This window comes from Copidosoma floridanum, unplaced genomic scaffold, assembly GCF_036245765.1.
Source record: "Copidosoma floridanum isolate Cflo_tuat_1 unplaced genomic scaffold, Cflo_Japanese_pri ptg000019l, whole genome shotgun sequence".
NCBI classification, from domain to species: domain Eukaryota; kingdom Metazoa; phylum Arthropoda; class Insecta; order Hymenoptera; family Encyrtidae; genus Copidosoma; species Copidosoma floridanum.
Window position 1 is genome coordinate 953,866 of NW_028321896.1, and position 14,139 is coordinate 968,004.

Sequence of the window (14,139 nt, forward strand, 5' to 3'; positions counted from 1 at the left end):
TAAAGTATGTTTCAATATCAATATTTAAAACCTGTTACGCAAGCAAAGAAATAATTATCGTAATACATTTGCATTTCTGTATTAACTAATATTTATCAAAAAAAAGGCGACAAAAAACGTTTTGTCACACTTACATATTGTTATATATACCAGGTTACATCAGTGACCCTACTGACCGACTGTGCGATGTTAACATAAATCTATAAAAAAAGTTATAAAATAATATTTGACACGTTTTATTGAAAATTAAATTGATTGTAACTAAGCCTTTATTCTGTTATGACAATAATTACAATTTTTTCTTTATTTTACTAAATTATTCTGAGATGTTATAATTTAAACATAATTTAAACTTAGCGCGATTCTGCCAGTCTGCGTAATCTCACCCTGACTGTCGGAACATACCTTATTACGGTACGGACGCTTCGCTCGTGACAAAAATATTATTAGGTTACTCAAGTAAAGTATCAAGCGCGGCTGACTGACATTTTCGTCTTCGCCAAGAACTCGCCAATCAATTTCAGGTTATCTCAAGTTTGTTTAATCTCTCACTCTTTTGTGTTAAATTCTGTTGAATTAATGCCAACTATTTTGCAAAGTGTAGGTATAGTCGTCGATCAACGCATCGAAGAGAGAGAAGAGGAGAGCGCGCGAGCCGTCGTGCCCGTCGTGTGACGCAGAGTGTCGCTCGCCATTTTGTCTTTTTGTTGAGCTCATCGTGGCGTCAGACTGATATGTAAAGGCAACGGTCATTTGCTTTGTGCCTCGGTCACAAAGTACAATTTGCTTGTACAAGTTGTACAGGTGTGCTGTCAAACTGGTGGATTTTTTCAATTTTTTGATTTCGTCGTTGTTGTGCGGCTTACAAGGTAACATTTTTTTGTTATTTGTTAAACCTTATAGTGTACGATGATCAAACTCAGATGGAGAACATAGAGCTTATTTATTCCACGAGTGTATGTTTTGTAATTTATTTTTGTTCTACTTATTCAGTGATCAATTTGAAAAAGTGACACTTCAGAAAAGTTAAAATGAAGCTGAAAAAAATACTGGAAACCAGTTTCCAACTGCAGCCCAAGGAAGCCAACCAGAAGCTCGAGATCTACAAATGTAAGCACTGCGGGCAAACTTATGCCAAACACATAACTCGCATGAGCATACACTTGTTGAAGTGTAGTGGTTGCCCTGCTGCGGTGAAAGAATTGCTGAAAGAAAAGGTCAAGGGCAAAATTTTGGAAACTTCGAAAAATGTGTATAACAAGAAGGGTCAAGTCAGGAATCTTAAGAAAATTTTAGATGAAAACTTTGCACAAGTGCCCAGAGATGGAAGCCAAAAATTGGATATCTACAAGTGTAAACACTGTGAACAAAAGTACGCGCGCAATGCCTCCCGAATGAGCTTGCACTTGCGAAAATGTTCAGATTGTCCCAAAGAAGTCAAGACTGCTCTTGAACTGAACGCCAAGGAAGGTATGGCTCACAAGGTATCACGACAGTTGATACCAAAAAAGTTGTTGGATAACAGTTTTATAATGCAGCCAAAGGAGCCCAACCAAAAACTCCAGACATTCAAATGTAAATATTGTGGCCAAGTGTATGCCAGACATTCGACACGCATGAGCCTGCACTTGCAAAAGTGCATAGGTTGTCCAACTACTATCAAGCAATCACTCACCGAAAAAAACAAACATTGGAAAGAACACAAATTCGTTGAAGTGAATTTCAAAAGACATGACTCTGAAAGTGAGCAAATGCCAAGTGATCGTGATATGGGAGTTATACAGATTTCTTCTACAAATACATATTCTAATAATAAAATTTCTGAAAGTAACTTTATTGGAAAAATGTCCAAGCAAAGACAAAAGTATTGCGAAGAGCTGCTTGCAAAAGCAATTTACGCTTCTAGTGTTCCAGTTAACATTGTAGATAACGAGCATTGGCGCACGTTGCTGAACACTTTGAGTCCAGCATTTCAACTACCTACTCAAGAGCAACTGTCAACAAATTTGCTCGAAGCTACGTATGAAAGCGTAAAAAAAATCGTGGATCAGAAAGTGAGGGATGCCATTTCGTTAGGTCTACAGTGTAGCTACAGAACTAATTCGAAAAATGAAGGCATTATTCATTTTGTCCTTACTACGCCAGATCCCGTGCTTTATAGATCTATTTCAATATCAAACAATGAAGAAGATGCACAATTATACATGGAAAAAATAGGTGAAGTTATCGAGGAAGTTGGTCCTGAAAGAGTATTAGGAGTTTGTCTGGACAGTGTATCAACTTGTGAAAATTTATGGGACCTAATGCAGCAGAAATATGAAGAATATAATATTTCATTTTATTACTGTATTTCACAAACATTGAATCTATTGATGAAAGAAATATCTGAACTGCCTTCTATTAGTATTTTACTAAAGCAAGCTTTGACAATGATAAAGGAAATTCGACATTCAGAAGTTATGTCGACATTATTGAATGAAGTGCAAAAAAATGACGAAAAAGCTCTAAACAATTTTGTCCTGAAAATTCCAGGAACTAAGAAATGGAGCTCCTATCTTGTATGCTTGGACAGTTTATTGGATCACAAGGACGATTTACAAGTTCTTGTTTTTTCATCGAAAACTGAAAAATATGTCAGTAAAGTTACGAAAGAATTAATTTCTGATGAGGAGTTTTGGAATAAAATCCTTAGTTACACAAAATTAGTTAGGCCAATAATAAAATGGATCAACAACTTGGATAGTCAAGAAGCCAAAATTAGTGAAGTAACTGAAATAATCCACGAGTTGAATCAACACTTAATTGCAGAGACATCCCAAGAATCGCTCACATTGGTGACGACAGAAGAAGCTAACCAGATCTCAAACCAGTGCAAAACTTTATCAGTTTCATTGGTTCAGGATATTCATTATGCAGCGAATATTTTAAATCCAATATTCAAAGGAGTGCGCCTCACTGCAGCTGAGTTGAGCCAAGGACAAGATTTGATAACAAAATTATCATCCAAATTTGGTATGCCCGAGAAAGACATTATGATCGATTTGGCAGAATTCAACGCTGACAGTGGAGTATGGAGCGTCAATTACGTGAAAAGATCGGCAACTCTAATGCCTCCATCTACATGGTGGCGGGGTCTTTTCAAAAACTCATTCTTGACTAAAATCGCTGCCTCCATATTAGATCTGCCGAGTACATCATTAGTGACGACAGAAAAGTTTTCCATGAGGGATGATCCAACTGGAAAAATCATGTACATAAGTCAAAATCTTAGATTGCTAGATCCTCATAGGAATGAAAAGAAAGCGAATCAAGATGAAGCGTCTACTGACACTGTTGAAGAATATGTAGAAGAAGAGGATATTTATACTGAAGGTATGGAAGAAGTTCTTATTGAGGATCATGACGAATCTATGGAAGAAACTGAAGAAGTTGTTGAAGCTCATGAGATAAGCGAAGAAGATCAGGAGCAAACTGGAAGTCCGGTATTCTTAGAGATTATTGATGAAGAGGGTAAGGCATTCCTTGTCGAACAAGTACCGCAAAACGTTACAATATAAGTAAATCTATAATTTGTATTCCTACTTTTTTTTTTTTGAAAGAGATATGTTGAACAACTGATTGTGCAAAGAATTTTATAAAATATGAATATTTACAAATATTTTTATTTCAAGCTATAACTATGAAAGGAAAATTTTTATATATTTTTTTTCTAAAGCAATGATAGTGACAGCGTGACAAGTGCATGTATAAAATAACGATAATGTGTAATTAAAGTAAGACCATGTCTGTCACATTTTAATCACGTTTGGCGTGATCCATATGACTTTTGATTTTGTATACCTTAAGGTAAATAAAGTTAATGTATTGTAATCAAACGAATGCATTCTAAAAAATGCGCTTCGTTGAATAAAGTTAAAATATATTTGAACCACAATTACTTTTGTTACTGTACCAATATTTAATTTGTTTGTTTAAACGAGTATCGAATATTAATCAAAAAATTCTACCTACATTCATAGTTAACGAATTGAACCAGACAAACATTATCATATATAAAAAAAATAATCACAATTTGGCTAACTTATTTATAAATATCGAATACTTACGGATTCAATGAACTTTTGCAGGCTTGAGTTATTTTGCATTTTTACCTTCTTGCAGGCATGCACGTTAATTATCATCGCAAATTATTGTAAAGCTTTCTGCATTACCGATGTCGCAGCAGAAGGGCCAAGGGTGTTTACCGTAGAGGTATAAGAATAGAGAAGAAAATGCAGCAGAACTTGCCGCAAACAGCACAAACCACCTCAACTTTTTATTATCTATTTACAAGATTAGTTGCGGCTGGTTTATAATTGATTAAATGGCTCTAATATAAGAAGATAGTGATCATTATTTGGATCAGCGCCATCTAGCGTTGCGAATTTCTGAACTAAAAAGTGGCCCTAAACTTTTGAACCAGAGCTTTAGCGCGTAGAGCCATTTAGTCAATAATAAACCAGCCGCAACTCATGATGAAGCTATAAAATGAAAAAATAACGATACGTGTGTTTTAGGCGGCAAGTTAACAATCTATTTTCTACCAAAAAATCGACCTCCTATGTCTTTGTACTTTTAAAGATAAATTTTCAAGCACAAGATAGATTGTTAACTTGCCGCCTAAAACACATGTATCGTTATTTTTTCATTTTATAGCTTCATCATGAGTTGCGGCTGGTTTATAACTGACTAAATGGCTCTAATCCTGAATGCTCTGATTGAGAATTTTAGGAGCCACTTTTGGCCAAAAAATAAAGACCGCTAGATGGCGCTGATCCAAAATGATTATTGCTACTTATAGTAAAGTCACTTTATCAGTTATAAACCAGCCGCAACAAATCCTATACATAGATAATAAAAAGTTAACATTTTTTATGCTACTTGCGGCAAGCTTACAATATGTCTTTTACCTGTAAATGGACTCTGAAAAGTATAAATATTCCACTTATCTTATACGGCTTATAAAATCTACCATATTTACAAAATTAAAATACTTTAGACCTTTTATCATTAACTCGCGGAAGCACAGCCCTTTAACTTTCTAGTTTAAATAAACAGCTAACTTATATAATATGTACATGCCAAGATTTGTATTACAGAAATCTTGAACAATGATTAAATAGATACGTAAAGTAATAAGTTCAAAAGAGACAACTAAAGAAAAAAAGTTTAAAAAAGAAGTTCAGGTACACAGGAAGAGTCTCCTAAAAATGGAGCATTGTATCTCACTTAATTTAAATTACTTTACAATTTATCTTTTACCTAAAAATCGACCTCCAAAACTATCAATATTCTACTTATTTTATATGGCTCATAAAATCGACAATATTTATAAAATTACAATTCTCTTGACCTTTTACCATTAACTAATGAAAGAACAGCCCTTCAACTTTAGATTTCCAATAAACAGTTAACTTATATAATATGTACATAACAAAATTTGTGTTACAGAAATCGTAAATCACGATCAAATATACACGTAAATTAATCAGTCGAAAAGAGACAACTGAAGAAAAAAGGTCTTAAAAAGAAGCAGCCACACGAAGAGTCTCCTAGGAATGGAGCATCGGATCTCACTAATTGAAAAATACATTTATTACAGAGATGTAAATTTTAGGTGTTACTTATAAGTAAACAAAGAACCCAACCTTCTCTGATCAAGTGAGATCCAATGCTCCATTCTTGTATGAGACTTTTCGTGTGGCTGTGCTTCTTTTTCAGGCCTTTTTTCTTCGGTTGTCTCTTTAATGGACTGATTAATTTGTGCTCACATAAGTTAATGGTAAATGGTCTAAAGTACTGTAATTTTGTAAATATGGTCGATTTTATGAGCCATATAAGATATGTAGAATATTGATGTAGAAACTTGCCGCAAGTAGCATAAAAAATGTCAACTATTTATCTTCTATTTATAAGATTAGTTGCGGCTGGTTTGTAATTATCAAAGTGACTTTGCTGTAAATAGCAATAGTTATTTGGATCAGCGCCATCTAGCGGTCTTTATTTTTTAGCCAAAAGTGGCTCCTAAAATTCTCTATCAGAGCAATCAGGATTAGAGCCATTAAGTCAATTATAAACCAGCCGCAACTGATGATGAAGCTATAAAATGAAAAAATAACAATACATGTGTTTTTGGCGGCAAGTTAACAATCCATCTTTTGCCAAAATTTTATCTTCAAAAGTATAAATACGTAGGAGGTCGATTTTTTGATAGAAAATAGATTGTTTACTTGCCGCCAAAAACACATGTATCGTTATTTTTTCATTTTATAGCTTTATTATGAGTTGCGGCTGGTTTATAATTGACTAAATGGCTCTAATCCTGATTGCTCTGATTGAGAATTTTAGGAGCCACTTTTGGCCAAAAAATAAAGACCGCTAGATGGCGCTGATCCAAATAACTATTGCTATTTACAGCAAAGTCACTTCGATAATTACAAACCAGCCGCAACTAATCTTACAGATAGATAATAAAAAGTTGACGTAGTTTGTGCTGTTTGCGGCAAGCTTACAATCTATTTTTTACTATTATACAATTATTTTTATTGTTAATTCAAGGTAGTTGACTTACCGACCTGATGGTAGCGTAGAGCGCAACCTTAAATTACTTGCTGGTGACGATTGCGGAAAACACCCCAAAAGAGTCGATTGACGAACAGAGCACAAACAAATAAATGAAACACCACTCCATCAACGTACTATATACTTAGCTTTTTTATACGTGTTTGGATTTTGGATACCTGCGAAAAAGGCAAATTCAAATACTGACTTTGATTTGTGAAAAAAGTTTGTACCTTCAATTTCATAGATTTTATTGGCCATCATTGTCTTTCATTTTATATCACTTATACTCTTTAATGCAGTTGGTAACCTCATCTCATTGAACGCTTTTAAAAATATTTAAATTTGAGGTAATACAAGTAAGTACTGTATGTGCATTATTTTATAGATGAGTCGCAAAGAGGCCTTATCACAGTTTATTCAACAAATTCACGGTCGACCGGTCGTGGTTAAGCTCAATAATGGCGTGGATTACCGAGGTGATTGATCATACTTATATACACACTTGTTGCATTTAAGGTATTTTTGATGGAAGCAATCAAAATAATATAAATATATATTTCTAGGAGTTTTAGCATGTTTAGATGGTTACATGAATATAGCCCTTGAACAGACTGAGGAATATGTTAATGGTCAATTGAAGAATAAGTATGGAGATGCATTTATAAGAGGAAACAATGTTTTGTATATTAGTACACAAAAGAGAAGAACCAACTAGGTTACATTCTAGTCTTATTTCTTTTGTAAAATCATCAAAAAGTTATTTTTGCATGTTTAATGTTAAGTATATAAAATAAACTTATTTTCGATATTAATGGAAATGACAACTATAGTTTTATTGATCATCAACATATTTTTGTAATGAATAGCACTTGCCGATCTAGGTAGAGCATGTTGTTCTGTTGGTTCCTCCATAGCTTCAGCTAGTATAGCTTTTAAAAATTTTTGTTCACTGTCTGTCCCACACCTGCCTGCAACACAGCTACAGATAGATCATCTACTAAATTTTCAGTACTATTGGAGTCTTTGACAATGGGTCATAGTCATCTCCAATCATACCAAGCATCTTTTTTTTTCATATGGAAATGTTGTTATAAGTATGGATATTGTATGTCTTCAAGTAGCTTGAACCAATGTTCTGGATTCGATTTTTTAAGTAAGTACTTGGGGTAGTGTTTTAATCATCGAATCTCAATGAACCTGGACAAATTTTTTATTTTTTAATGAACTTGCAATTCTTAGTATATCTGTACATTTTAATCTAGAGATACTTAATTTCAGAAATTACATTTATATGTTAACAATAACCCACATAGAAATTTTGCTTTATTTTCCAGAAAAATAAATAATGCATATGTAAATATTTCTTAAAACTGTACTTTCAAACACTTTTTTTTTAATCTCAAAATATTTACTCATTCATGTATTTTAATTAATGACATATTTATAAAGGCAAGTGTTAAAAAAAGTATACGAAAATGTGAATGTTTTCAAAAAAAAAAAAATTGTTTGAAAATTTTAATTACTGAATTTGGAGAAATGTGCATCAGTAGATTTCCCTTTGCCTACTGTAACTAAGAGATAATAAAAAAAACTCAGCCAATTAGAGGAATTTCTCCGTCTCGATCCCAATTGTAAATTTCCATGAAAAAAAAAACAGTCAAGGTAAGATTAATCGAAAAAGGAAAAAAGAAAGTTTCAGCGCGATGAGCAAAAATTATTACTCGACATTAAGCTTAGCGACGAATCGGCTTAAAGTTTCACGGACTCACGCACACGAGGGGCGATCTTTCGGACGAGGGGAAAAAAAAAAGTTCTCCGCAAAACTTTGCTCCTCAGCGATGAAAACATTTTTTTTTTTTCCTTTCCACCATCGGCTCCGAGCTCGCGCATAAAACAAAGTACACACACACACACACACACACACCAAACGAAAGTTTCGAAAGTTTGCGGGAGGAGGAGCATTTTTTCCCATTCAACATTTCTCGAGCTGACTTTCAAAGGGCTCATCTCTTTTAATCAATTAGCCCGTTAATCAAGCTTAGCAACTGATGCGGGGACGATTCCTTTTTTTTTTTTTTTTTTTTTTTTCTCTACGATGGAAAAATCAGCCGAGCTAGAGGAGCTGAAAAAGACACCTACAGGACGGTGCAATGGTTATCTCGTTCAACTTTGAGCCGCGTTTCTTGCGAACCGAGGACTGACCCACCTTGGAAAAGCCATCACCGGGTGATGGATAGCCTGCTGATGGGCGACGGATCAAAGAGTCCTTTTGTCTTTCTTGCAACCCTCTCTTCTTTGGACGGGAATCACGCACTTGGTTGGATTAGAGCTGATTAGTCGGAGCGCGGTATAACCATTGTGCATGGATAGAGATGACTCTTTGACGAATTATCTCTGTCCATTTTTGGGGTTGAATTTTTTTTTTTTTTTTTGTAGGATATGGAGATGTAGAATGAAAAACAAACTTAGTTTTCTTTTCAATATGATCGAGTGATTTTAGTTAGTTACTTTTTAATTGTTCAAATTATTATTATTTTTTTTACGAGAATAACGATGTTACGGTAACTGGTTTCACTACCCTTTTCGAGCGCAATTTGTAATTTATTTTTGTTAAAATGTGTACATCACGTTCTATTGTGCGATTACAATTTTTACTACAACAATATTTTTCAATAATCATTCATACATTAGTATTATTATTACTTTATGAATTATTATTATTTCTATACCTTCATTCGTACACTATACATATTGAAAATTTCATTTTGACGTTTTATGCATGCATTGATTAACTAAAACAATTTTGTAAAAGTATATTTTTACACGATTTTCATTATGTAAGTTTCACGGTTGTATATATTTTAATGTAAATAAGTTAAGTTAAGGGTTGTTACAACAGTAACCGTGACGTTTTAATACTCGGCAAATAATAAAACTTTTAACAGCTACAATCAAGTTGCTGAAAAATTGGCCTTTCGTGTGGTTCGTAGATTCACAGGTCTAGATTCTCAGTAATCTGATGTTTTCAATAATACTTATTTCCTTATGAAAAAAAAAAAAAAAAAAAAATTGTCAATTAGAGCGTGAAAAACAGCAGCTCAACGCTGTTGTTTTTCAAAAAAAATCCTCGCTACGTTCCACTGTTAAAAGTTCAAGCTTGAAAATAAAAATCATTTTCATCCCCCAAATTTTCTGTTTTCCCTCCAAGTTTGTCCGAAATAACGATCTCTTCCAAGCTGAGATTATAACTTTCCGAACTAAGTACAGTCCGTCCAAGACGGCAACATCCGACAAGCCAAAAGTGTCATTATCTCGAAGTATACGAAGAAAACATGTACTCACCCAGCATATGATCCACTCGACAACAAATCCCATATAATAAAAAAAATGTCCGCATCGTCCTCCAACTCGTTTAAATACGCGTTATTTTTCCTCTCGACTCGCCTCTGCAGTGTCCTCTTCCACCCCGGCCTGAAATAAATAAAACAAGCGTAAACTAGTCCCCGCTCGGGAATTAATTTCCTTAATGCGTCGCCCGCAGCCTCGACAAACAGTCTCGCCCATTTTTTTTTTTTTTTTTTTTTTTTTTTTTTATATTTGACCATTCGATTGCGGCGAGGGTGAAAAACGAGTAAAGCGAGAAGGACACTTTGAGAAAAAGACCAACTCGTCTCCCTCTCACGGCTCCTTCGGGGGCTTCGTCCTTCTCGGGCTTAATCCCGCCTGTATATACCTACTCCTGCGCTCGCGCTCCCAGCGTTAATTGAATCCATCGCTAATCTTAACTCTGACTTTGGCTTGCGGTTGCGTTAACGTTAATGAATCAGCTAATTTCGATACGCCCGTTCGATTTCCACCGGAGTATGTACCCGAGACGTGTCTTGTGCATCTGTTGTGGTTGGCTTTGAGGTGATGAATATTGGAGAAACGTACGTCGTTAGAGATATCCGTTGGATAATCAAATGCGTCACCTTACATCGGTGAATTACTTTCAAGAGTATGTCAAAAACATAGATTCGAGGTTTTCCTATCTTATACATTTTCCGGGTTTCCGAAGTGAAAAATTCTGCTTTAGGTTGAACGTAACGTATTTTTAATCTCATAGGTATTAAAAAAACAGTCAATAACACACCATTAAGTTTGTAATGTATTTTTCAGAAGTATATATCTGTAGAACTGAATTTTAAGTAGATAATTGTGGGTTTAGTCAGACATAGTGTGTTTTTTATGTAACGATTGATATGGCAACATTTTCTGTTTGTAAATTTTTTTTTTCTTTTCCATTTATAAAAAATAGAGCTCTCATTGTAAAGGCACTTCTACATGATTCTAATGATAAATACTGTGCAATATAATTGTAAAGCATGGGTCCACGCAAGCGATAAAGAGTCCATCCGTAAAATATGATTTTCATAGCAATCACGAAACGATAAAAAGCTTATTCGTTTCATCCCGCAATGAGATTTTTGTTGAATAAACATATTATGGAATGCTCATGTACAATAATAATTAAAATATACGCAATTGTCAATGTGGCGCTATATGAACATAGGACAAAGGTGTGGTAGATATACTTTAACAAACAGTTTTCATTACTTATTGACACTATGATTTTTCACACAAATTCATCTTTACGTGTTGTACTCAAGTCAATGCTTGTACATAGATTTCATCCAAAATGTTTCTGTGAAGCAACATAGTGTAGAATTTGTATTCAACTATAAATATGTATATAGAAATAAGTAATTTACCACCGACTGGAATGCCCTGGAGCCCCCGTGGCTCGAGAAATCGAATTTCTATGATGTAAGGAAATGCTGCTGTCGACCAACTCGTTCTCTATACATACATATTCTGACGTGTTGGATGTAACTTCACTAGTAAATCCATGTGTACAATTGTGCTTCTACCTTATTTGTGTACCTACCACGATCAACACTTGCCGATAGTGTTTATCCAATCTTCGACTTTTAAGCAAATAAATAAGGTAGGTGTTATGGATATAATACTTTTTAATTAAAACCTCCCACAGTGTGCACGAGAGTATCTTGTACTAGCATCAAAAATTTGATGCGTTGCTGAGAGATGTCGAGTATATAAGAGTTTTAGAATCAAAGTTCAAGTATAGAGTATTTATGTTATTACAGGTTGATAATGAATTACATGCCAAGTAGTTTTAAGTAGAAAAGCACGTGTTATGTCAGACATGGCAGGTTTTTTACATATTTGCGGTTGATTGGGAATGTTAAATAAATTGAACTTTAACTAAAACAAGTGATTTCGATCATAAAAGTTATACCTTTAAGCAAGTCGTGGATTGATTTATTTAACATCGTATGCTAATTAGTTTCAAGTAAAAAGAAGAGTATTGATTTAGACATGTTACATTTTTACAGCTGTGGTTAATTTCAAATGTATTTCAAACCCAAATTTCAAATTTGAGAGCGTTTCAGATTAGGTGATGTATTTATACTATTATCGTAATCGAGTTACATTTTAAGTAGAAAAAAGTATGTATGGTCAGACATGATGTATTTTTATATGTTTTACAGCTGACTGAGATTGTTTACTACACATTCAATCTTAAATTTATACCTTTGCACGACTCGAATCGACTGATTTATTCTATACTATACATATGTCGAGTTTTAAGTAGAAAAGTGCCTGTTTCGTCAGACGTACATGGTGGTTAATTCTATTTGTACTTGAAAACTAATTAAAAAAGTTTAGTGTTTTCTCATTAGATATCTTCAACACATTTGTGCCGATTGAGGATACAATAATGTAAGCCGGTTGATTTTTAAGTAGAAAAGCGTGTATTTGGTCAGACGTTACATGTTTTACATGTACATTTGAAATCGACTGCGCCTGTATAAGGCAAGTTAAATTCTGAGCCAAATAAGTAAGTTTGATCAGCAAAGTCTTATTTTCTTTTGACATTCATCCACTCATTGATTTATTTTACGTCACAAAGTATCTCGAGTTTCAAGTAGTGAAACGTCGGTTTTGTCTGCCATTTCATATTTTCTTTATATTTAAATTTAGCGTTTAAAATCACGTATTGTCTGATCACAAATACGGTTTTCTACTTGAGAATTTTACTTGATTGTCACGGAAATTTTTTAATTCCCATTGTGCATCGAAGCAACACAGGACTTTTCAGTAGGTACCGCGAACACGGAACCTCGATTTTCATAATCCCCTGAATGGATCACCAAAACATGAAGCAGTTGCGCCGGAAAATCAAAAAGCAGGGCGAAAAAATTGCGCTCGCTGGCCTCTGACACTCGGTAAAAATATCCAGACCAGATTCTATAACACGCACGCGTGCGTCGTTGACTTTTAACGAACAACTATGTGCCATCGAGCCTATACGTATACACGTGGCTGGACAAAGGGAGGGGAAAGGGGCCGCGGTATCGATTGATACCTCGTTATTGTCAGCTGCAGGGAAATAATAAGGGCGACGACGGAGCCTCGGGCTCCCTCGTTGTACGTGTGTTTTTGCCTTGAAATGCAGATGATGCGCGAGTCTTTTTCACTTTTCCTCTCGGGCCGTTCTATTTTTGTTCTCAAACGCTTTGCCGGCAGCGTGCATGTCGAGCCTTACGGTCGCGGAGGTGCAAGGGCTGAATATTTTTTCATAAATCACGCGCAAAGATGAATCGCCCTTCGCCGTCCCTCGGGAGATTTAATTTTACTTTGGGCAAAAAAGGCACGAACGATGCGTGTATGCAATTTTTGAAGATGAGTTTTTAGGTAAAAATTTTCGATTGAAAATTGTCGGTGTTTATCTTTTAAATACATTATTTTATTTGTTTAATCAGACGAATACATAGTATTATTCGTGTATATATCACATTTATATGTAATACTCGATTTGGAAAAGTGTACTCGTGTCTTTTTGGTGTTCGCAGATTAAAATAAATTCACATTTTAGTTTTTTATCAGGATATAACTTTTTATCGTATACTCCAGTGATACTTTGACGTATGAATACGAAATTCGTACTTTACATTTTTTAGCTAGTATTTTTTTTTTTTTTTTTTTTTTTATTTAGTTTACAATAAAAATGAGAATTACATGCAACTTAATAGATTTTAGCATTTAAAATACGATCGTCAAACAATCTTAAAACAAAAACTGTATGAAATAAAAAATTGTTTGCTCAAAGTAGCGTCAAAGAATTTGAATAATTTTTGGAATATAATTTACCTCTTGTTTATGAAATATGAGTACAACCAGTGCTACACATGATGATTTTGACACATTATTTTATTAAAAGCGATTTTTTCGTTGATAAAAATCACTGTACAATCTTTTGTACAAACTGTTGTGAATATGCAAAACATTTTTAAAACACTTATGTGTTAGTTTTTATCATTTCCTGCGTTAATCACGCTTTTCCAATCATAATAGTAGGGATCAATATGTGGTCGGACAGACACATGAATCTCTCGAAAATGTATTTTCGCTTTGTAAAAAACTTATTCGGGAAAAACCTTAAACGGTTATAGCAGTGGACTTTGGACATGA

The 14,139-nt window shown here is 34.3% G+C and overlaps 2 protein-coding genes across 2 annotated transcripts; both read left to right on the top strand.

The window, feature by feature from the left end:
- Positions 1–431: 431 nt before the first annotated feature.
- LOC106639307 (uncharacterized) lies at positions 432–3,934 on the top strand. Its single transcript, XM_014352843.2, has 3 exons — positions 432–524; positions 605–869; positions 994–3,934. The coding sequence occupies exon 3, from the start codon at positions 1,032–1,034 to the stop codon at positions 3,555–3,557; it is 2,526 nt and encodes an 841-aa protein (XP_014208329.2). The 5' UTR covers positions 432–524; positions 605–869; positions 994–1,031; the 3' UTR covers positions 3,558–3,934.
- A 2,746-nt stretch (positions 3,935–6,680) lies between these two features.
- Positions 6,681–7,318, top strand: LOC106639314 (U6 snRNA-associated Sm-like protein LSm6). The gene is made up of 3 exons (XM_014352851.2): positions 6,681–6,825; positions 6,989–7,079; positions 7,167–7,318. Exons 2-3 carry the CDS (start codon positions 6,989–6,991, stop codon positions 7,316–7,318), a joined length of 243 nt encoding a protein of 80 aa, XP_014208337.2. The 5' UTR covers positions 6,681–6,825.
- The last annotated feature ends 6,821 nt before the right edge of the window (positions 7,319–14,139 follow it).